Below are 25,578 nucleotides of genomic sequence, written 5' to 3'. Positions count from 1 at the left end.
AAATAAAACAAAAAAAAAAAAAAACACAAAAACTACAATATCAAATGCATTTTAGTCTTGCCGTGTAAAAAGGGCCACTTTTTATACACCACCCTTTCTTCCAACATAAGGGTTGTGCGCTGAGTGAACTACTGCATCTTAAATATTTATTTATTATTATGGGCCTGATTCTTGAAAAGTTTCTTTTCAGAGTGAAGTATTTGTAAAGATTTTTAGAGATGTGCAGTGCTAATACTCACATCTGACCGACAATGACCATAAAAACAAGCAGATAGCAAAGAGAACAATATGGCTTTTTAATTATTAATTGGTCTTTTTTGGATTGGAAGCAAAAGTAGTTAATTTACTCTTTTATTTTCAACCTCAGAAAGAGTTTTTAAACCATTTTCTATCCAGACTCTATCCTACTCCTGATAAAGCAGAACATTTATGGTTGTCCAATCTGAAAGTGCAGTCTGGACAGTGAGAGTGTTTAATAGGGAATCTACAGTGTGAGGAGATTAACACAGACAATGGACTGATGCAGTGTATTTTTGTGTGCTTTGTGCCAGCCATCTCTAAGTTATTCATGATTCCTGGGATTTTTTTTTCTGAGGCAAATATATTCACTCCCCAACCCCCCAAATCATCATCATGTAAAAAGACAAAAAAATAGAGTACGGAGATACAGAGAATGAAGGGTGCCTTGACAGAAGTTGATGCATGTGTGTGTGTGTGTGTGAGAGAGAGAGAGAGAGAGATGAAAAAGAAAGGAGAACAGAAAGTGTGTGACATAAGTACACTCTGTAATAGAAAGATACAGAGATGAGGACAAAGGGATAAAGAGAGAGAATGAAATAGATAAAGCACAAGAACAGAGACAGCTATATTCTCTAAAACCAGAAAGGAGAGAGAGAGAGAGAGAGAGAGAGAGAGAGAGAGAGAGAGAGAGAGAGAGAGAGCAGGGAGGGATTTCCCAGTGGCAGCAGGTTTGTGCTGTCTCTTTCCTTCTCACACTCAGACTGCGTGCAGCACACACACATGCACATATACACACACATACTCTCTCTCTCTCTCTCTCTCTCTCTCTCTCTCTCTCTCTCTCTCTCTCCCTGCAGATAAATGCTGAGAAAAAAGATCTGCTTTCACTTATACACACTGTCTTCCTCTGATACACACACACATACACACACACGGAGATACCTTCATTCATACACACATTCACACTCTCACTCTGAGTGGGAGCCAAGAAACGATTGAGAGACAGTGGGAGAGTGAGGGATAGAAAGCAATAGAGGAAAAGAAGAAACAGAGAAAGAGTAAGAGAAACGAGGAGGAGGGAGAGAGAGAAGTCAAAGGATGGACCTCAGGAGGAACTTGAACTAAACCCTCACAAGAGAGAAGAGGCAGACTTTGAGAGGAAGCTTCAGTGGAGACCAAACTCAAAGAATTCAGGTACTTTCTCTCTCTCTCTCTCTCTCTCTCTCTCTCTCTCTCTCACTTCAGTCCTATCTCTGTCAGTTGTATTGGTTTATTCGTCATGAAATACTCACAAACCTAAAAAAAGGCACCATTAGATCAAGTTCAGCTGTATATATTGTAACATTAAGTTGTATGGTGGTGGGTGTGTGATTGAGTAAAGAGAATGATGTGATCAGATATCTGTGGTAAGTCATTAATACATCTGGGATTCCCTGGTTAAAGGGCTTCTCCTCACCAGAGGCGACATGGGGGATCCAGCTGTGCTCAGCCAAATGGGTGAAGTGTGAATGAAGAGGTGTGTGTGTGTGTATTTTTGTGTGTTTGTATTGGTACATTCACAGAAAATTTTAAATCATGTGAAGATGAATTGACCATTAGAAAAGTCAAACATTCCCTGGACCACAAAACTTTTGCATTGACTTGTAAATAAAATCTGAAAATTAAAATTTATATTACATCTGAAATATTACCATTTTCATTAGATCAGGTCTCATTCTGTTCTTCTGATATCAACAATTATACATTATGTTTTTCTTCTTCTTCTTCTTCTTCTTGTTCTTCTTCTTCTCATTATTATTATTATTATTACTTTGGTAGGATATTATTATTATTATTTCTGTTACACTATTACTTGCATATAAAATTAATTTCAAGCACATTAGTATTAAATGCAGATATATAATACACACATTGCTTTCTAAACATCATAAACCTCATGAAATATAAGCCTCGTGAAATGAATAATTTATAGAACATTTATATATACATATCACATATGAGCTCATTTTATGTATATTATAATGGCTTGCCTAATAATATGGCCTTTTTATATTATACCTGTTTAAATATCTAGATATCATTATGATGTCCAAATCATGTGTCTTCAAAATGGTAACTTTGCATGAGAAATGAAAAATCTTCTGAACCTTTAATGTAAAATTTCCATCATTTGCAGCATTATGCTGGTGTCTTCATCATGAGATTTCTACATAATGTAGAGGGCAGAAGGCCCTTTTAAATTATGTACAATAACAAAACACATAAAAACTTTACATAAATACAAATGGGACATTACATTATTCTTAAAGACACTACAGATCTGGGTGTGAGGGTTGGAATGGCAGATCAATTCTTCAGCGAGGTCAGGGGTTAGAGGAGGTAAACAGGTCAAAGTAAAGATATAACCAAAACTTCAGACTGTCAGCAAAACATATTAATCCATCCGTGACGTTTGGAGCATTTAGAATGTGAGGTCAAATAAGACATGTACTTAGAATGAAAGTGCATTCGAGGACGGTGTCAGGCCGCTATAATTCTGAGATATTGTTTGTGTGGTTTATTTTTGTTTCTTGTTGGGGGAGGGGAGAGGGTGGTGTCTCATGAATGTACTAATAGTAAGTGATGCGGATTCTCAGACATGGATTAGGTTTAATCTTCTAAACTGCCGAACTACTGGTGAATCATCATCTGTTAATTCACCTCACTCCAGACTTAAACTTTATCTCACTCTGGAAACCTGGCTCTACCTGGGCTTGTTTAAGCTGTGACTGAAAAGGATGGTAGTTATGAACCACACACACACACACACACACACACACACACACACACACACACACACTTAAACAGCCTGTACATAGAGTGAAACAAAGGAAGAAGTGATTGGGAGAAAGGTAGAAAGAGAAAGAGTGAACAAACCTGATAAACAATAAATACAAGAGACAAAAGTAAAAAATAAAGAATAAAGGAGCTTGAGATAGAAAAAGAACAGAATGAGACTGTGAGGGAAAGATAAGCAAGGCAAAAGAAACATTGAAAGAGATAAGGAGTAGAGAGAGTGCAGGAAAAAAGGCAAAAAGAAGCAGTGAGAATAAGAGAGAATGACAAAAAAGCACAGGGAGAATGAGAAATAACGAGGACAAACAAAAAAAAACTGAGAGATAGAAGAACAGTGAGACAAAGACGATACACAGAACGTGAGGGAGATTCTAAATTCTGCACATTCTCAGCCTTCTGCAGGTCAGCTGTCAGGTTTATCTTATGGGAGTGAGCGAGAAAAACACAGAGAGACACGAATATTGAGCTTTTGTTTTCTTGTCTTAACGTTTGTAGCCCTGAATGACCTGTTTTAGGGGCAGTGCAGTGCATTATGGGAGACACGTCAGTACACTATGGGGCATTAGGGAGCAGGGGACGTAAATAATAAATATCATAATTTATGAGCGAGGAAGCTCTCCTTTACTGGAGCGCAATGAACCATATTTACTCAAGCAGGGGGAGGGGGGAGGGCTTGTCTTATTCAAATTTTTAAAGCGCAGGGTTCAGAGAGCAGCGCAGTAGGGGAGGATAAGTAAAAACACTTCATAGTGTCAGGATTAAGTGAGTCACAAGACTTCAGTGATCTGTCAGAGGATTTATTTTTACCATAATAACACAGTCTTGCACTTCTCTTAAATCCCCTTTTCCCGACACTGTCCGCAATATTTACCCAAACTGATGACTTAAAAGGACCAGTATAGGCTCAGCTATGAATCTTTAATCATCCAAGGTGAATTGTTCACTGCGCTGCACGCTATAAATAAACGGAATTCCATGTAATAATAATAAATACACATTCAATGTTTCTTGAATTTATATAATCCTGTAAAAATTAAAAGCTATGTGATTATAATAACAGCTGTATTTCATCGTACATGGCACTGAGCTGGAATGAATATAAAACAGTACAGTGGGCTACTTTGCTGAGATCATTTTTTCATTTTTTTTATTTTAGGCCCAGACAGCCGTAACATACAAAATATACATTTTTTAGGAAAGACCTGCTTTCAGTTTGTCAAAAAAGAAATAATAAACTGTAGACATCTTTTTTCTGCAGCTCCAAAATTCAGCCAAATTTCACAATCCAGAAATCCAAATCCAAAATGACAAAATGACACTGTCGTTTTCAGTTTCTAGCGTAAACATAATACATTTTTTATTTTGTAATTGCCTTTTCAGAGTAATGAACTTTCTTAAAGCGACACACCCTTTTGTTTTTACTTGTTTTCCTTTGACTTTTCTCTTTCTCTTGTGAATGAAATATCTTATATTCTACCTTATACCTATCTATCTATCTTACCTTCTATCTACTGAACACAGTATTGGCTGTATTTACTGGAAATCAAATAAATGGTGGGTGTTTTCTGGCTTTCAAACACCACTGCACATAAACCTATATGAATGTACATTATATTTAATGGAACATAATGAGCAATGATCACTGGTGCTGCTACAATAATAATCAGTTAAATTTTAAAAATGACATCACTTATATTAGCAACAAAACCAGCACAGGTTCCCTCACTGCAGCATTAGCATTGTTACACATTTGCATTTTTCTTTGTTATAATGAGGTAATTAGAGAGGGGAAAGATTCAAATTAATTAATGATTAACATGAAATGCCTCTGGACACTGGGTTAATGTGTCGAATGAATTTGATTTAGAAGTGAAATAGTGTTTCATCAATTATGGTACAGTACATTCAGAGTCTTTGTTGGAATTTTTTTTTCTGTCTCTTTGTTTGTTTCTGAAGCTTGTTCAGTTGGCCATTGTTCACCTTCAATGAAGCAATACTCCAGTGGTTTTTAATCTACTCTCCTTTTGCCACATCTGCAGCACATGCTTTATTTACACATACGCTAATTTCCCAGAAACTCATCTGACTCAACTGCAGGCATGTGTAGAGACCCCATGTAATTAGTAAATGGGTCAACCATTGTGGACACAGGCGTTCAGTGGCACATCCATTGTTCGTATAATCACCACAGCATTAGCAAGAAAGGAATGGGACACTTTAAAGCAGCTGCACATGATCCTAAGGTCAACATGCTCAATTATATGCTCAATATAAACCCCCCTGAAACTGAACTGTGGCCCTATGGGAAGTATGTTTTGTGTAATAATGGAGCTCCATTAAGAACCTGGCTAGGAATGTTTTTTGTAGTGTTTTTTCTAGAACTAGATTCAATATCAGAACCTGACCTCACTAATGGTCTAATGTCTGAATGCAATCTAATATTCACAGAAATGTTCCCACATCTAGTCTAAAGCCTTCCTGGTGAGATATTAATAAACTGGATATTTCTTTTACAGAAATAGAAGCATCACTATGTAGATTCATTAAAATCCACATATAGAGTTAAAATGATAAAAAGTTGGACAGCTTTGACACCCGATCAATTGACAGATGGACTGACCCAGGGTGCCTCCCTCTCTCAGACTGGACACTGGACATGAGCTGTTGTTATGAGCATTATCCATATGTTGTCAGTGACAGTGTCAGTGACGGGGGGCTTCCAAAAAGCCCTGCTTGCTTTTGCACTAAACAAAATTTTAAATGAGGATCATTTAAAGGAAATTTCCAGTGTTCAAGTTAAACACAGAATAGCAATTTTAGCCTTTAGTATGTTAAATTATCACAGACAAGCATTTTGATGCCTTTCCCTATAATTAGAAAAGAGCAGGAGTTTCACTGATTCAAACCATGTTTAAAATAGATTCCAGTGGGCTTTAAATATTTTATAAATTACTAGATAACTGTATACGTTTTATTGTTTATTAATTGTATGCTGGGTGGCACGGTGGCGCAGCAGGTAGTGTCGCAGTCACACAGTCACTCCAGGGGCCTGGAGGTTGTGGGTTCGAATCCCGCTCCGGGTGACTGTCTGTGAGGAGTTGGTGTGTTGTCCGCGTGGGTTTCCTCCGGGTGCTCCGGTTTCCTCCCACAGTCCAAAAACACACGTTGCAGGTGGATTGGCGACTCGACAGTGTCCGTAGGTGTGAGTGAATGTGTGTGTGTCTGTGTTGCCCTGTGAAGGACTGGCGTCCCCTCCAGGGTGTATTCCCGCCTTGCGCCCAATGATTCCAGGTAGGCTCTGGACCCCCCGCGACCCTAAAATTGGATAAGCGGTTACAGATAATGGATGGATGGATAATTGTATGCTACAAGGTATGGCTGATAGAAGCTATAAATATATGTGAAACCTCATCCTGCTGATTGCATGATCATGCTATGGCATTTTTAATCTGTCCTTTGCTTTGTAAAATCATGAAGGAGTCCAAATATGTGTTGAAACATTGCTGCACCTTACACTGACATTGAAAGACTCAAAAACCAGCAAGCTTTGTCAGATGTGAACTTGTGCTGGCAGCAGAGGACAGTTTAAGGAGATCGAATTGTTTTTGATCTTTTTTAAGTTTAATTGTTATGTTACTTTCATGAAATGTCAGTTGTGGTAGATTGCTCTCGGTGTGTATGTTGCATTTAAATTTCTACTGCTAAACAACATTGTAAAGTACAGGATCTGTTTGAAAAAATCGTTTTAAACTGAGCTTACCAAAGTGAACTTTCCTACCTTCATTCAGTCATATTCTGTAACAGTTTAATCCTGTTCTACATTCATGGTGGGTCGCAAGCCTACCTGGAATCATTGGGTGTAAGTGGCTACCTGGTGCTCTATCCTGTGCTCTATCACCTGTGCTCTATCACACTCATCCCGTCACTCACACCTGTAGCTACAATTTGCATAGCCCATCCAGCTAACTACACGTTTTTCTGGATTGTAAGAGGAAACCACAATTAAAGACGGTTTTCAGAAATCCAATTCATTTTTCTCATCCAGAAATTGTGATAAGATCCGGAATTTCAAATTTGGGCATGACACAAAACTTCAGGGACTGCTTGACACAAGTGAAGCAACTCCCAGTTGGCTTCCATTAGAACTGTGTTTTGAATCACTGTTGTCTTTGATTACTGTATGCTACAGAGTCAGCAGAGAAAGATTAGTTTGAGAAACACTGGAGTTCTCCTTTAGGCAGATGGAACAGCACGAAGCCTCTGATTGAGCTGACCTTTTCTCCCTGACCTTGGTGAAGCATGTGAAGACGGTTGTTGTCGTCCTCCTGAGCATACCGGCTGATTATCTGTATGATACCAAGCCTGGAGACAGAGTGTGGAGGCAGACGTGAAGCCATTTTGGAGTCATAAGCATTCAGTCACAATCACGTCCCCCGCCACGAGCTTAATGTTCCGACACCGCACTTCTGATGGCCAGCCGAGAGGCTCCAGGCTGTATGGAGACGGGGGGTTTACACCAGGCCACTGCAGTCATTATAACCCACACAGATGCTATTTATGAAAAACAGTGCCCTCAGAAAACTCCAAACATTTTGTTTGTTTGCCTTTTAAAGATAGAAACACACTTGCTGTGCTGCAGGTTTGGTGTGTGCTTCCTAAACAAACGTGCGTTTACGTCTTTATAATCGTAAGTGTGTCTGTGTAGGTGTGTGTCTGTGTTGAACTCTGCTCGTTTTTTGGGTCATTAGTGCTGAAAGTCTCAGTCTGCGGTCCATTAAGATGACAAGCTACAGTACACTGACTGACCTCAGTGCCACAACACAGCACAATCTCACACGGCATAATAATACACAACAGCAGAATACAACACAGTACATTACAACAGAACACAACACTACACGGCACAGTACAATAGAACACAACATGGTATTGCAGAACATAACACGGCACAACTCGTCATAACAGAACAAACACAAAACAACTCAGCACAGTGCCACAGAGACATTCATTCATTCATTGTCTGTAACTGCTTATCCAGTTCAGGGTCGCAGTGAGTACGGCACCTCACAGCATAATGTAAATTTGTATATAAAAGTACAAAACACCTTAAGGCAACATGGCACAGCACAATATAATACAGTGCAACACATTACAACAAGCACTAGCAGGGCACTGCTCAACAGAATTTACATTCACCCCACAAATTCAATGCCTGCCAAAAAAAAAAAAAATCATCTCATTGCTGTGAAACAACATCACACACACATCAGCACACAGAGAGATGCAGTGTGCAGTTTCAACATGAATGGCTGACAAACTAGGACATTCTTGCTTGTATTTCAGACAGAAGAGAGAGTAAGTAATCTTGAATGAGAACCTCAGGGTTTTGCTTAATGACAAAGAAGCCAGTAAGCTGTTTTTCATGTTGTTTAATGGTGAGGGGATCTGAGGACAAAAGCAGCGATCTGGCACAGACAGCACACGGAAACACCAGAGGAGTCAGTGAGTGGAACCAAAGACATTAGCTGAGTGATTACAAACTTACTGACAAGACAACCTTGCACACACACACACACACACACACGCACAAACACAGATACACAAACACACATTACGCATGCAAAAAAAAATACAAACACACCTGCCTGAAGACTGACAGAGCTATTCATCTCTACTCTACACAAATCTTTCGGTGCTTGGCACTAATTGGCATTGCAGAGCGAGACTGAGAAACACTTGTTTCAGTGCTGATGGGTTCTCCCTCTCTGAATGTTCTTTTTATCAGGTAGTTTCACTCCTGCAAAAGAGATGCTTGTTTTTTTTTTTTAAGTGTAACCCTGAAATATTTGAATAAAATACAGTAACTCAACAACTTTATTTTAAGCACTGTACAAGGCAGAATTGTGTTGATGTAACTAATAAAAAACCCAGTGTAAATTCTTTAGTTGCTCTATTTGAAATGATGATAGTGGTGATTATAATTATTATTATGATATTAACCCAAAATACCAGCTTTATATTATGAGAAATTCTGATGTTGAAAGGACCTATAGAAATAAATACCTCAAAGCGGTTAATATATTATATGTATATTTAAATAAAATATAGGTATAATATTAAATATATTTTTTATTCTGTGCTTTAATGATGTCACAAATCATTCCACTAAAATAAACATTTATTATGTCTTATTTTCAGCATTGCAGTTTTAAAGGCACACTAACAAATGCAGTGTGTTTAATAGTATGAGATGTAGAGTTTGAAATATATATATATATTTTAATGAATTGCAACACTTTTTGATGTATAAAAGATTCAACTCAAAATGTTCACCCAGTGTTAATGTAAATATTTTCCTGATGGTAATATATTAACAAAGTATAGTTATGTTATGGAATTTTACTGAATTTACAGTTTAATTCAATGTAAATAACAGTATGCTGTGCTTTTGATGTGACTATTTTGGTGGAAGTTACCTGTACACTATGATTCAAGGGAATGTGGCATTATCTGCCCCAGTTTTACACATCTGTCAGAAATCTAGACCGTGGGGGGCTGGGGGTGTTTCTGTCTGTCTTACACTGTGTATCTTTCACTGCTGCTCTCATAACAGGTTATAAAACGTCCTAACCAACATACAAATTTACATAATAAACACTAACCTGCAGGCTGTATTTCTCACGGATTGCACAATATTTCACTCCCACAATTATAGCTGAAGCATCAGACCATTATCATCAGTATGGGCTTCATTCATTTTGCCTGTAACAAGACACAAACTATGGCATCATCTGCAAATATGGTGTTCAAAAAACCTCTAAACAGGCCCCCCACCCTCTCTCTCTCTCTCTCTCTCTCTCTCTCTCTCTCTCTCTCTCTCTCTCTCTCTCACTCTCGCTCTCGTGTGTGTGTGTGTGTGTGTGTGTGTGTGTGTGGCCCTGTGGAAAATAACCTCAGAGGAACACTTTCTAATGAATGGCTGGTTGTTAGAACACCTGATGTAATGTTAGGTTCTAATAGTTTGCTGGGAGAACAGAATCGCAAAAATCGCCTTAGTGCTCAACTTTTAATTACATGATTATAACCTCATATTAAAGGTGTCAAAACAATCAAGATTTTGTTGCTAGTTTGCTTCATTTTTCATGTTAATGTAAAGTTTTAATGCATAGTTTAATGTAGCATGATTTTCCCATACAGGAGGTTGATTTCATATTATTAAAAACAGGAAGTACAAGTGGTTTATCTGACAGTAAAAAATAGCTACCTAAAATAAAGAAATTAGGGCGGCATGGTGGCACAACAGGTAGTGCTGCAGTCACACAGCTCCAGGGACCTTGAGGTTGTGGGTTGTGGGTGACTGGGGAGTTTGGTGTGTTCTCCCCGTGTCCGCATAGGTTTCCTCCCACTGTCCAAAGCACATGTTGGTAGGTGGATTGGTGACTCAAAAGTGTCCGTAGGTTTGAGTGTGTGTGTGTCTCCCTGTGAAGGACTGGCGCCCCCTCCAGGGTGTGTTCCTGCCTTGCGCCCAGTGATTCCATGTAGGCTCTGGGCCCACCGCGACCCAGAACTGGATAAGAGGTTACAGACAATGAATGAATGAAAAAGATCTAGAGTTATTACATTATTTTATTAATGCAATTGAAATGTAATTCTGTAATTCCAGAGTTTTGCCTATTTTACTGTAGCACTATTCGGATAGGATTTGTTTTTACCTGTAGATGTGGAGTAAAATAATAATTACTGGAGTATCTCAGGGTTTTTCCATCCCATCCAAATAGACAGTAACTAACTTTCCTGAAGTGCAGGCTCCCATTTCTGGAAAGATTCCTGAGTCTTTTACCTACTGTAAATTGAGCAGTAAACCCCAGTTTATATTAGTCACGTCCAAACTGACATGTGGGTGAATATTCCATCATAACCTAGGGAAAACACATTTTTTGCTAGTTTTCTTGAGAATGGGGCTGTAGGAGGCACTTAATGATAAAAATATATATACCGTTACAAAATATAAGGCTAAACGTGGCTGCTGACGTCACCCCACATTTAAATCCACAAAGTGACCTAAAGCATCACTCAGTTAAGAGACGTTTCTGGTCATTGCAGATGCATTACCCTTTAAGTTACTATTAAATGGTTTATAATATCAGTTACAGTAACTGTGTGAAGGATTAGTAAAGTTATCTATTTTGAAGATTAAAGTAGTGACAAAAGTCAAAATACTCTAGTAGCCTGCTGTGTCAGATCAAAAATGTGTGACTGCAATCGAGTAGCCATCTCTGCTATTTTCACCAAGATTTCACATTCAGTGTGAATCCACCATAAACATTGCTGACACTTTGTCCAAATGGGGAACATGTATGAGAAAAGATCCATATAAAGTCACAACACATTTGTGCTATTGCTGCTAATTACTTTTACTGCTGAGGCTTAAAATAAGCACATCGCAGGTGGAACAAAACCTTGTATTTGCATTTTTGTACATTTTATAATATTTTGCCCGTGCCAGCTGTTCATCACACTGCATAGAAATTTCATGATGAACAGTCCTAAAGAAAAGGTCCAAACTTCAAAATTACTTGAAATAAAACATTTATGCATAGATCTTCTTTATAAGTAAAGAGTGTTTTTTTCCTTCTCCAGAAAACTTATCATTTAAGACATACAATGTTTTTGGCTGGCATTGCTGATATATGTCAACCTGGAGCTGATCTTTATTTCAGAGTGTGTCATGAGTTCAAGAAAGCTGAAACTGTGTTTGAATGTAAAAAAGCCAAAGCAACGTGTCCCTGATGTGGCCAACTTACTATTTGCCACATTTTCTTCTCCAAACATTGTGCAGCTATTCCCCTAAAGAAAAGACTAAAGGAGGTCAGTCTTCACACCCAGCACCAGTGAAGCAGTGAAGTTGCTGCTCATATCCAACACACCACTCCAACCTCCATCTGCCATTCGCGCCTATTTACTCACAAACCCCTGCTGAGAAACAGATTACATACAGACACGGACACGCTCCCCTCCAGACACTATTGATATTGTTCGCAATGTAGCAGCACAATACGGCAGACCCACTAACTACAGCTGCATAATTTGGACAACATATTAGCATTGCAGTAATATGAATACATTCTTCACTAATCCACACACAAATGCATTCTTAAGCAACCGGTGCTAGATTGAGAGTTTTTTAGAACATTCACAAATATTCATTTACCCTGCCAAGACACTTTAGAGTGAAACGTTTGAAAAAGGGTCTTTTTCAAAATGATTTGAATTTAGAGGAGGGCTAGCAATGCCAAACGATGTGTAACTTATTTAGGACTTTTTGTTCTATTACCCACAGGGTATTAGTTATTTTATTGGTTTTTTTTCACAACTTATATTCTGTTAGCTAAGGTTTGAACCACAGCATCATAAATCATGAGTTGCATTGCTGGTGCTATCTGAGGCCACAAGTCAAATAAAGCAAAAATGGCCTCACCCTGTGTGTGTGGGTGTGTGGGTATATGCCCCCCACACCCCCTCCCCTGGTGCCACTTTCACTCAGCATGATTCTAGCTAATTCAGATGTCCTTTAAGTAAAATCATGGAATTGAGCAGTTCAAGGGCTTTTGTTAACAACAGATTGAAATGAAGCGGAGCTGGTTTCATGCATTTTTGCTCCATTATATGGACATCTATATAACACTGGCAGAAATACTCGTCTAGAACTGTTATTCACAATAAAATGATTTGGATTTTTATTCTAAGAGACATTTTGGAAATATAAGAACTGGCAGCATTTTCAAATGGAGGTTATAAAATGTTTAGTATATGTATAAATAAAAATACATGTTGAGATTTTGATACGACAGTGACAACATGCATAGATAAACAGGCTCAAACACAGAGAGAGAGAGAGACATGCACAACAGAAAAAGTGCAGAGCACAGGCTAAATCTCCTCACCCCCTGCTGCTGGAGCCACATTGGAATGGTTTGCTTGTCACTGTGAGTTTGTGAAAGTGACAGTTTGATGGCTCCAGGGTCTTCAGCTGTCAGTTAAACTGAAGTGGAGTGGAAATATATGGCAGTATCACAGATTCTGACATACTGTTAGTATGCTAAATGCTGGTTCAGAGACATTTCACTGTAAAACCCACATGCGCACACACACACACACACACACACACACACACACACACACACACACACAAACACACAACTGTGCATCCTTTTGTCTTTTTGATTTTGTTCCCAGACAGTAGTCCTTCATGCCAGGGAGAGCAAATGATATAATCAATAGAAATGCAATAGAGAAATCAGTGCACAGTCAAGGCATGAAGGAGAAACAGTACTGATACCCTCACTCTTATCTCTCTCACTTCTCACACAGCCTCCAGTGAAAAATCCACTTACCCTTTACATTGTGACAATACAGTTGAGATGGTCCTAAATCAATTGACATCAACATGAAAATAACTTTATAACTTTATGCAAAAGGTTTTTTTCTTCTCTTATATAGTTATTATTTTGTGAATTGTCTGAAGTGTCTGATCATCAGATAATGTGTGTTTATTTACTTCTCAGGTAGATGCCTATTCCCTTTCTGTAACTTTCATATTTTGGACATTTCAGTAGGAAGTGCACCTCTCTCTCATTCCCTCTTTCTGAAACTACTGTATACGCTGTACACACATCTCACCGTTATGCATCAGAATCTTATCATCAAACTGTGGCATCATCTGCAAATTTGGTGTTTAAGAAACATCTAAATAGCCCCCCCATCCCACCCAGAAGCTGTCTTGTTTGTGAGTGTGTCTCGTTTGCCTCCCTCTCTCTCTCTCTCTCTCTCTCTCTCTCTCTCTTTCTCTCTCAATCAATCCCTCTATTTACAGTACATACCTTTTTATCTCTTAGTGGCTGCTAACACAAGCATACCAGACAGACAGGCATGATTCCATGAAGGCAATATGCCAGTGATGATGCTCTTCATGTCAGCAGCCGCATTAATTAGAGTGTACCATCCACACACACACACACACACACACACACACACACACACCATCCTGTGGCACAAGATTGCCTTCCCCCAAACCTAAACCACCCAAAAACTCAACAGCACACCCCAAACACACACACACACACACACACACACACACACGAACATGCAGAGGGGAATTCTGAGCTCCTGATATGGTTGACCCAGATCTCCAAGCGTATATGAGCAGGGGGTGAGCCAGGGACAGAAAAAGAGACCAATAAGTTCAAACTCCATTTCCAGAAAAGTTTCCAAAAATGCAATAAAAACTCTGTAATTTGTTAATTTACTTGAAACTTTTAAATTTACTATGACAAGTCTATTTGTTAAATATAAGCAACTAAAAAAACTGATCCCTGCAGCACACCCAAATCAAACTTTAATCAAACCTTTTCATTGTTTGGGACCTGAAGGTATTAATTGTTGCTGATTTTCAAGGGGACATTTTACCCATTGTTGCTGTATACAAATTTTGAGTTCCAGTCAATGGTTGCAGCCCCATGCCATGTCACGGATTTCATAGGAAAAAGCTGGATGTCCTTTTCAAGTATGGCATGTAGCATCTGATGTCTGTCTGGTCACAGAAAACTTGTTTATCAGCATTATGTGACATGGTTTCTGCAGAAGCTCTGCCTTCAAATTATAGTTTTTAGTGATGAGCACAACATGGTGAAATGAGGCAGATCTGTGTGAACCTTGCAGAAAGGTGTTCAGATATGGACAATAAATTCCTGACCAATAGCAAACCTTTGGAGGCAATGGGGGAAAACACTTAGGTATCACAAGTATGCCTGAGGTATCATGAGGTAAATAAAGATTTGTTATTGGTTTCTTGTTCACTTGGTAACTCTGTTATATAGGTTACATTTTTCTTTTTTTTCTTTTTTTTGTTGTAGTTTTATGCCTCCCTATTTCTGCTTATGTCCTCCTCTTTTGGGTCATGAAAGTGAACACCTTATTGGGCACAATTGTCAGGCACATTTGGCCACGGTAAATGCAAAGATGTAAATGCAGTCTCGCACTGGGAATGCTCCATTTAAACTTCTTTGCCTCTGTCACACCTTGGTTTGAGTGCATTGCAGGCGTCATGTTCTATTGTTTTTTTATTTAAAAAATAAAATCAGGTTTGTCTGTGAAAACACTGAAAAAAAATTTTTGTACAATAATCAGCTCAATAAATCATTTAAGACCTTTAATAAAAGAGAGAGAAAGAACAAAAAAATGACCACAGAAAACATATATAATATATGAGAAAGAATGGATAGAGCAGGAAGAGAGAGTTAAAAGATAAACGAGAGAGAGAGAGAGAAAGTGAGAGAATGGGGGTCAGGGCAGTCTTTCATAAAGAGGCTAATTTAGAGCACAGCTGGTGTCTGTTTGTAAAATGCCTGCAGACTGAACACAGGATAGAGTGTGTGTGCGACAGGTTTTTTAAAAAAGAGACTTATCTACCACCCTCTTCTCTCTCTCTCTCTCTCTCTCTCTCGCTCTCCCCTCAGTGACTCCCTCTCTCTGCTCCAGTCATACGAGAGCAATTGGATCCCCACACGTGCTGTAATCCACATCCATTTCTTTTCACACACCTGGGTTTACAAACTAATATCTGTATATGTAGCGTGTCATTGTGTAAGTTCAGTCATTAAATGCAAATGCATTCATTCATTATCTGTAACCGCTTTTCCAGTTCAGGGTCCCGGTGGGTCTGGAGCCTACCCAGAATCACTGGGCGCAAGGCAAAAACACACCCTGGAGGGGGTGCCGGTCCTTTACAGGGCTACACACACACACACACACACATTCTAATACATATACACCATTGCAAAATAAACTGACCCAAAATAGGAAAACAGAGTTTTAATAGTAATAACCATATGATTTGTATAAAATACTGCAGAACGGCTTGTTTACCACAATTAAAAATTGTATGGTATCACTTTAAAATAAGGCTACAAATAAAATGATTTATAAATTGTTTAAAAACAATGTTTATTTATTACATATATATTTATAACATATATTACCTATATGTTAATTAGGTGGTAAACACCATACAGGTCATTAATAATCATTTGTAACACAGAGATAGTAATGAAATCATTTTTGTCTAATAGGGAACCTGTCAGAAAACTTACTCAAAATGTCAATGTAAAGAATAAATTCAGACCTGAGAATGTGAATTTAGTTATTTCACATGTTAAGCTACGCCATTGCTCCGGTTTCCTCCCACAGTCCAAAAACACGTTGGTAGGTGGATTGGCTACTCAAAAAGTGTCCGTAGGTGTGAGTGTGAGTGTGAATGTGTGTGTGTGTCTGTGTTGCCCTGTGAAGGACTGGCGCCCCCTCCAGGGTGTATTCCTGCCTTGCGCCCAATGATTCCAGGTAGGCTCTGGACCCACCGTGACCCTGAACTGGATACGTGCTTACAGATAATGAATGAATGAAAGAATGAAGTTATGCCATATTATCATTTGTGTATAAAAAGGCTGTTGGTTAATTCATTAAATGTTTAAACATATCAACACATATGTGATGAAGCTAATAGGCTTCATGTTGACTGATGGAAAAGGAAAAGTTAGTATTCTGCAAGATCTGAGGTTTAACAGTGTAGATGGATATAGGTTCACTATTTGGCAAAGAACAGGTCAGCATTGCCCTTTCTATCTATGTGTTATAACCCATTATTAATGACTATTAATGTATTAACAACATAATTAATAATTACTACTAAAGAGATTTGAAACTTTATTTTTAACTTTAAATTTATAATCCCTTATAAGTGTAGTCTTACTCTAAAGTTGTATTTTGCAAAGGTCGCTGAACTTGTGTTTTGTTCTAGTATGTATTTAGATTTAAATCCTACAGAAAGAATTTTGACTCACATTTAATACAAACTAAATAGAAAATACTTTTTATCTCAACTGATGCCAACAACGCTAAGTAGAACAATATTGACTTTTTTCCCTAAAAACTTTCTGCAAGCCTTTAACGTGTAAAGAAATCAAAGGGGAAAGCACTATGCTAAGTTTCTTTTATTAATCCTTGATCTTGTTAGCTGAAATCAGACCCTTTAGACTTATAATGTAATAGACTGGTTTTGCTGGGTGAGAGTACTAGCTGTTGCCATTTTAGACTTGCTCATTTTAGTTACAAATTGTGTTACAGAAAAGCTAGAAGTATCTGCCTTTAATCTTGATTTCATAAGTGTTGTCCTAATGTGAAAATGCCACAGCCCTCATGTCAGGGGCTGATCTATTTTTTTTTCTTTCTTTCTTTGATAGTGTGTGCTGCAATCTTCACATAAAGAAAAAAATAGCATAGTTCTGGGTAGTTTGTTTTACCAATGCCTTAAATAACAAAAAAAAAAGATCAAAATAGTTGGGGCAGAGAGGACAGAGGACAAAGTCTCCAGGATTTAAAATCTGTAATGAACAATCGCTTATATATAATGACATAGACATGTTTCTACTGTGTGTGTGTGTGTGTGTGTGTTAGGTCTACAAAACCCCTGGAAACAGAGTTCAGTTACTGAGGTTGTTCAATGTCAGCAAACGAGTGGACTCTGGAGGTAGTATTTGTTTGTATGTGTGTATTGGGGGTGGGGTCGGGGTTATGATCATATTTCTGGTGACTCATGACATTCTGTTATTCATAGAAGAGGATTAAACTATTCAGTATGACCCTGTGAGTTAATGGAGAAATGTGGATCAGTGCTTGCTGCTGGCTGTGTGTTCTCTGCAGGGGACTGCGTGTGTGTGTATGTGTGTGTATATGTGTGTGTGTGTGTTTGTGTGTGTGTGTGTGTGTGTGTGTGTGTGTGTGTATGAGAGAGAGAGAGAGAGAGAGAGAGAGAGAGAGAGAGAGAGAGAGAGAGAGAGAGAGATCAGCTAAGGCTGAGGAAAAAGTGGCTTTCTGTATCCCTGGGTCTGTGGGTCTCTGATAAAGCCAAATACATATGAGGACACACACGCTTTTATGAAATAAGAATTTAATCTAGTATGATATGGTAGGTTCAGAATGTGCCATTCACTCTCAAGTCCCTGTAGTCCATATATGGAAACTGTTTTGAAGTCAATGTTTTTGTGATGTCACAAAAGCCAACAAATAAACATATAAGGCTAATAAGACCATCACATGCCTCAGGATGAGTCTCAGCCTTATGAGAGTGTTTATGTGTCACTCAGTCAGCAGAGAGGAGAAAGGCTTCTCATCTGTCACCTTTTTTTCAAGCTCTATTTACCAACGGAGCTGAGCCTGCTTCCATCTGCAAACCATCAAACTCATTCAGCATAATTAAGACTTTAATACAATGACAGAGTCAGCAGTGAGTGTGTAGTTGACATCACACTAGAGAATAAAGATGCATCTGCATGCTCAGAAAAAAAGGCTACATTAAATGGGTGTGTTGTGGATGGGGAACATACACTAAACATTCAGCTGGATACATACAGCTTTATAATGCATTGCCAGTAGAATGGGACTCTCAAGGGCAGATGCACATCAACCTAAATACACTATACCAAATGCCAAGCATGTGCTGGGGGCTATGAAGCACATCTCAGATTGTGCTGTGGAGCAGTGTAACTGTGTTCACAGGAGTGATGGAGCAGCAACCTTTGGTTAAGTTTGTTTGTGATCCAGAACTAATCATCCAGCATCGGTACTTGACCCTTCTACTATGTGTGTGGCTGAAAGTAATCAAATCCCATACAGCTTTGTTCCATGAAGGACAAACCCCCCACTGAAACTCTTGATTTTAGAAGGAGTATTGATGAAGGTTAATAAAATGTGTCAATATGCATCTCCCTACAAAGAAAGTGAATAATTTATGAATTAAATTCCAATCTAAGCTACAAACCTGAACTTTAATGCCATTGATTTGGGGCAGATGTTGCCTTTAGTTTAGAGAAGTGAGTTAGGGACTGGAGAGTAACTAAGGCGTCAAAATAGGTTCTAAAGATCTGAGAAGCAAAAAACACAATCCATAACCAATAAATTACATTCTGTAATTGAGAAAACTGTCATTAATAGTGAGAGTTATAAAAACAGGTTTGTAAACAGAATATTTCTGTAAATAATCGTCTATTTTGAGTTTAATATTCTTGAAAAATCAGTTTTCGCTTTCTTTCTACCTTTTCTCAGTTGCTCTTCACCGCCTCCAGAAGTTTCTCGCTTTTGACTTTTGATGGCAGTTTGTGTGTTCAGTATCACAGATGGGTTAAATGCAGGGAAGCAATTTCCCTAAGGGGATCAGTAAAGACGATCATCCATCTTTTTCTTGTTTTACCTTTAAATGTATCTGTACAGTGTTTTTTTTCTGACTGGGATTATATATATATAATATGCTATATATAACGGAAATGAAAATAACTGTATAATTATGCGCATGTGTTGGTTTTGTGTGTGTGTGTGTGTGTGTGTGTGTGTGTGTGTGTTTGTGTGCGTGTGCATGTTTGTGTTCAAGTGAGGTGAGGATAGGGAGAGCAGGCAAGGATACACTGTCATAGCAAAGGAGTCACAAGGGAGTCATGCACCCCACTTAAAACAAGACATCTGTTTTTGTACGCATACTTGCAATCATTTCAAACACACATCCACTGCTATTCTCTACATTCTGTGGTTGGAAGACCTGAGAAAAGAACATGTTGTGTTCATCTACTATTAAAAATACAATTAAGCAGTGGGAAATCTGGTGGAAGGAACTGGTTGCAGTTGCTCAGGTGGATGTGCACTCAAGGGCACAACACTAGTGTTTTAAGACAAGACTGTAACCTTCAGTTTCTAATAATATACAGACATCTATTCAGTCGTCTGTTTGTGTGCTGGCTTTGCCCACTGGAAAAAAAGTCATAAACATATGGAAAATATGATTGCACATTGTCAAATCACATTTTTACAATAGAATCACACATTTACATAAATAAATAAATAAATAAATAAATAAATAAATAAATAAATAAATAAATAACTCACTCATAGCACGGGCATGATGCAACTGTTTAAAGCACTGGCTCTTGTCATTGCACAAATGTGCATTCCCTCTCCAGTGATGCTTCAGCAGTTGTCCAAGGCCAGAAGTCCAAGAGAGCACAACTGGCCTCCTTTTCTCTGTGTAGTAGGATGGTCCTTTCTCCCATTACTCAGCAGATTGCTAGCCAGTGAAATGATTTGTTAGCTAACATAACATTGTGCATGACAACTTTACCTGAAACCTATTGGTCTGGGCTGACATTTACACCACATTCAACCAAAACTAAATCAAATAGCTGTTTTTCACAAAATCTCAAACATTCTGGTCAATATAAGCCAAGGTGAGATGATATTATGACAAGCTTAAATTGCCTAGAATTGCCTTCATTGCTTATAATATTTTCTTTACATTACCACAAAAACGGAATCACTGGTGTTAATATAAGCATTGTTTCGAGTGACCTACAGTCTTAAGACCATAGCTGTATCTTTACTCTAAGTCACTGAGGGTTATTCTGTTTTGTAGAATCCATAGACAAGCATTCTTTATATCTAGGAAATAGGGTAACTCAACTATCATAACATTCCTGACATTCAGTCACACACAGTCCACCACATGTAGCATAAAAAACATTTTAAAATGCCAGAAACAACTCTATTTAGAACAAATGTATTGCTGTAAGATTAAAGTGTCAGACAGCTCATCAGACAGCTGACTAAGGTCTGGGTCAGACATTATTAGACAGTCTAATGATGCATATCACAGATCCTGAATGGTGTGGCCACTCTTTTATTCACATTCATTACAAAAATACTCATTTAAATGAGACTATTCTCTGCATTTCCTTTTGGTCATTTAAAAACAATCATGTAGAGAGTATCAGGTGAAATTGGAATTAACAAGTTTATTAAAGTATCTCCTTGGCTTCAATAATACCTTAAAGTGGCCAATTTCCTGATCTGCAGAAGTTTTAATTTGACATAATAACAACTTTGGAAAACTTAGTCCAGTTCATGTATGGGCATTTGTAATGTCTGAAATCACTAGCTCAAGTTCACAGGCCATAGTCACTGATACTTCAGGTTAACAGTCTTCTAACTGGGGAATAAAGTGAGAGCCATTACTGCAGACAGCTCACTCTGTAATGACGGAAGTTGATGATGCTTGTAGCGGTAATGATGATGATGATGTTGAGCTGGAGCGCATGCGCTGAGGGGTTTCACGGCAACTCCCAGCAGTGCAATTATACAGCACGAGGAGGAGTCGCTTGTTTACATCACTTCTCTGCTCCAGACCAGAGAAGGAGGAAATTAATAACCCCAACTCAACAGGGAGGCAAGAAGATGTGGTTAAAGTAGCCTAAGCCTATACTATGTTACTTCAGTTTAAACAACAATTCCAAAAAATCATTTTCCTCACCAAAATATTGTAAACGATATTAATTAAAGTGTTTCGCAGTTTCTGAGCCGTCATTTGGACGGCTGTGTTTAAAATGGATTTGGTACTGAACTTTTGATACAGCCATGCTAAAAGGTGTCTGTATACTGACTGTTATTAGCACGAAAATAACTTAGCTATGTGGTGTTTTAGACATTTCATCAAATGAAACATAAAACAACAGCTGAACTTTCAGCAGCTGAAATTCCTGTTTTCAACATGTATGCGTAACTCGCCAGTTTAAATATAAACAAACGTTCAAAGCGTTTTAATGTGCATGCGAACTAGGAACTAGTGTTTAGAACGAATTTTATATCCAAAATTACCAATATACACCTTTTCTGAGTTTTATCTGGAATAGCAAAAATGCTATTGGTGCTGAAAGAGGGGCTGAATTTAACAAAAATAAATGTCCAAATACACTCTGTGGAAAATACCTTTTTTTTTTTGGTTCAAATATGAAAGAAAAAAATCCACCGAAATGATGGGCTCATGTTCGTAAATGAGTAATTAGATCTGTTCAGGACCTGCAGCTTTTATTGTAATTCTTTTATTCCCCACATGAAGGCGACAGACAGAATTTTTCAGGAAATAGAAAGTGCAGGGGCTTCTGGGATTTCTGCAAGCCCAAGTGTTGTTTTCAGTATGAATGTTTAATGTGCTTCCTCTGGCGACGATTTAATAACAATGCTAATTAAATCACACAGAGAATAGTATTCCTATTGCGTACGGTTACACAGACTTATTTATCGCTTGGTTATTAACGCATAAAGGGAGTCTCTAAAAGGAATCATTTTTTTACTGTGAAATTTCGGTTGATTTATAGATGACCATTTAAATATAAACCGGACTGTAATGCAACAGTTTAACACATAAAATACTATATTGAATCAAACATAATTTAAGTCAGAGATACATTCAGATATTTTGTATCAAATTATTGGTGAAACACAGTTAATTATTTAAATTAACCCCAGTTCTGATTGGCTAGCCTATATTGTAATTTTTTCCAAAGAATATTCGAGGCTGAAGCAAGAAAAACTTTTTAGAATTCCTGCCACAGGCTGAATAAGTGGATACATGTAATTTCTTCTTCTTATTATTATTATTGTTATTATTATTTATACAACATTAAGATTTTTTAGCTTAGTTTTTGTATATGGTCTTCATGGATAAATGTGTAAATACCCTTTAAAATATAAAATTTATATAGAATACATCAAACATCAAATTTCCAAGAATCAAGAATTATTTCATTTTCCATGGTGTGTCCACACTCACGTTTTACTAGATATCTCATAATACCTTAATATCCTCTATTCATCTGAAACAAATTCCTGTTTAAACTAGCCTCTTGCCTACTTTTCTCCACAGATATCTACAGAGATCTGAATCAGTGACTGTAGACAGCTGTTGTATAGCAGTGTGTCCGTGCCCTCCGGCTGTGTGTGTGTCCCCTCCCTGCTAAGCATCTTTCAGTGAGCTACCCTTGACCTGACTGAAGTGTCGCCATGCTGTGGACTCTTCTGTTGGCTCTGATCCTGTTGCTGGTGCTCCAAGCCCAGCTGTGCATTTGCTTACGAGAGCTCAGATCTGTGGCCTTGTTGAACTCTGCAACTTCTGAGAGCCCAGCTCAGGCCCCGAATGCCACAACTTCACGCCGAATGCCAGGGGCCATCATCATTGGGGTCCGGAAAGGGGGCACCAGAGCTCTGCTGGAGATGCTCAACATTCACCCTGACATAGAAGTGGCCAAGGCTGAAGTCCACTACTTCAACCTGGATGAAAATTTCCGCAAGGGCTTGGACTGGTATCGTGCACAGATGCCCCTCACCTTGCCTGGGCAAGTGACAGTGGAAAAGACGCCTGGCTACTTCACAGCCCCTTTGGCTCCATCCAGGATGTGGTCAGCAAACCCTGCGGTTAAGCTTCTACTAATTGTCCGCGATCCTGCAGAGAGACTTGTGTCAGATTACACGCAGGTTCTACACAACCGGCTCCAGCAGATCAAGCCTTATCAGCCTCTAGAGGAGCTTCTTCTAAGGCATGGAAGGATCAACCCCAGCTACAAGGCTCTCCAGAGGAGCCTCTACCACCAGCACATGGCCAGGTGGCTGGAGTTCTTCCCCAGGAAGCAGATACACATTGTGGACGGAGAAGCCCTGATTCAAAACCCATTTCCTGAACTACAGAAAGCCGAGAAGTTTCTAGAACTTCCACCACGGATAACGCAAGACAACTTCTACTTCAATACCACCAAAGGTTTTTACTGCCTACTTTCTGAGGGGCATGACAAGTGCCTTGATGACTCCAAAGGGAGGCCGCATGCTCCGCTTAGTAATGAAGTGTTTCAAAAGCTCTGTCGGTACCTCTGGGTCCCCAATCAGATTTTCTTTAGGATGGTGGAGCGGACCTTTAAGTGGTGCTGATGAAAGGTGACATAATTGAACTGCAGAAAAGCTTTTATAACTGCAGATAAGAAGCGTCCATCTGGTCAAACCTAGTAGTTAACTGGCTGAGTACTAGTTTGTATAATAGCCTGTTCCTGCCTCAGATTTAAAAGTCCTTAAACTGAAAGAGCACACAGGATGAGGGCATCAGATTGCACCTAAAGAGCAAAAGTTCCTCCTGGTGTTGGTTGTGTGGAATTGCACTAATGACGAGTAAATTCAGAAGTGTGAACTCACTGTATGTATAAAATGTAAATGTGCTAAAGATTTAAAGCCTTCATTTTGCAAAGTGTATAAAAAATAAAGTAAATATGCAAACCTTCATTTGGCAAAATACTGTGAAAAAAAAATGCGGTAATTATTGGGACTGAATGTTTAGGTAATAGGGATTGTTAAACTCAATCCTAAAACTCAAATATTACCATTTTATCTTCTGTCCAATACAACAAATGGACATTCATCTGTGTGCTGAGCTGTTAAATGCAATGAAACATGCAATGAAAGTGACTAAATCTGTCACTTGAGGGGAATGCCTTTATGTGTGTATTAGACAATTGTATCCAAACTGTTGTGAAACAACGTTTCAGACATTTTTCAATTTCTTCAAACGTAATGCCATGTAAGAATTTTGGTGAAGGAGCCATCAGAGGCACTAATCTCTTCAGATATCTAGCTCCTCTTACCACCACTGTAAAAAAACAGGAAGTCTGTAGGTTTCTCTAAAAGACATTTCACATGGATGGTTTTGTCTGTACATTAATCATCAAATTATATAGACATTTAGGAAAAACTTTTGTGAAATTCCCCTTTAACATCAACAATGTGGTGGCACTCAACTTAACCCCAACACAGATTTAGTCTTTAAATTGTGTGTATTATTTGTACCTTACAAATCTTTCAAAAGTTGTAAATAGCATGACTGTGAGCCATATACCTTCTAATTCAGTAGCTGTTTTTTTTTCATATTTGCTATTCATAATGCTCATAATTTTTACTTGAAATATTCTTTGAAATGTTTTGAATAGAAATTTCTATTTTTTAATAAAACCATTAGAATTAGTTATTTTTTGATGTCTGTATGCACTATAAAATTGTTTTGTATTCAGTAAATATATGTACATTGAGATGTACTCGAAATTCATACCTACATGAATTAATATTCATCATGTTCCACTATTTTGGTGATGGATAAACACAGTTCACTCTCTTATTCAGAGGCCAATGTAAACAATCATCTTCTGATTTTGTAATTAAAGATTTTTTGATTGTTTGGACCCACTGTTCTCTCAAATAATGTCTGTATGACCTGAAAGGTGAAATACTGTAAAAGCATTTAAAAATGCAGTCCCACAAGTGCAATGATAATCTTATGTCCATTTGTCTGTGACTTTTGGAAATGTTGGACAGTAGACAATTAAGTATTAGAAAAAGACTCTGTGACCTCTCTGTGATAGCAATGAATATTTGGCCCAAATGTGGCACATCTGCAGGCCTTATTGCCTACATTTGGCCATGAATGACCCCATTGGTTCAGGGTGAGTATGGCTGCATCAATTCAGCCATAGGTCCACCATATATGAACCAGATATCAAGTGTATTGTGGACCAAATCAGGTCCTTGCCTTTGATGGTG

The 25,578-nt window shown here is 38.3% G+C and overlaps 1 protein-coding gene across 2 annotated transcripts; it reads left to right on the top strand.

Moving 5' to 3' along the window:
• The first annotated feature begins 1,090 nt into the window (after positions 1 to 1,090).
• Positions 1,091 to 25,163, top strand: LOC136679319 (heparan sulfate glucosamine 3-O-sulfotransferase 1-like). Of its 2 annotated transcripts, none has more exons than XM_066657768.1 (2): positions 1,091 to 1,434; positions 22,871 to 25,163. In XM_066657768.1, exon 2 carries the CDS (start codon positions 23,008 to 23,010, stop codon positions 23,923 to 23,925), a length of 918 nt encoding a protein of 305 aa, XP_066513865.1. In that variant the 5' UTR covers positions 1,091 to 1,434; positions 22,871 to 23,007; the 3' UTR covers positions 23,926 to 25,163. The 2 variants fall into 2 exon arrangements, with proteins under 2 accessions (XP_066513865.1, XP_066513866.1); XM_066657769.1 differs by lacking the exon at positions 1,091 to 1,434 and adding an exon at positions 21,275 to 21,413.
• The last annotated feature ends 415 nt before the right edge of the window (positions 25,164 to 25,578 follow it).

The sequence above is a fragment of the Hoplias malabaricus genome, chromosome Y (genome assembly GCF_029633855.1).
Source record: "Hoplias malabaricus isolate fHopMal1 chromosome Y, fHopMal1.hap1, whole genome shotgun sequence".
Classification (NCBI taxonomy): domain Eukaryota; kingdom Metazoa; phylum Chordata; class Actinopteri; order Characiformes; family Erythrinidae; genus Hoplias; species Hoplias malabaricus.
The sequence above is the reverse complement of the archived record's forward strand: the minus strand, read 5'-3'. Positions and strand labels throughout refer to the sequence as shown.

Coding starts and splice junctions, on each gene's coding strand:
- LOC136679319 (XM_066657768.1), top strand. CDS start 23,008: ATGCTGTGGACTCTTCTGTTGGCTCTGATCCTGTTGCTGGTGCTCCAA.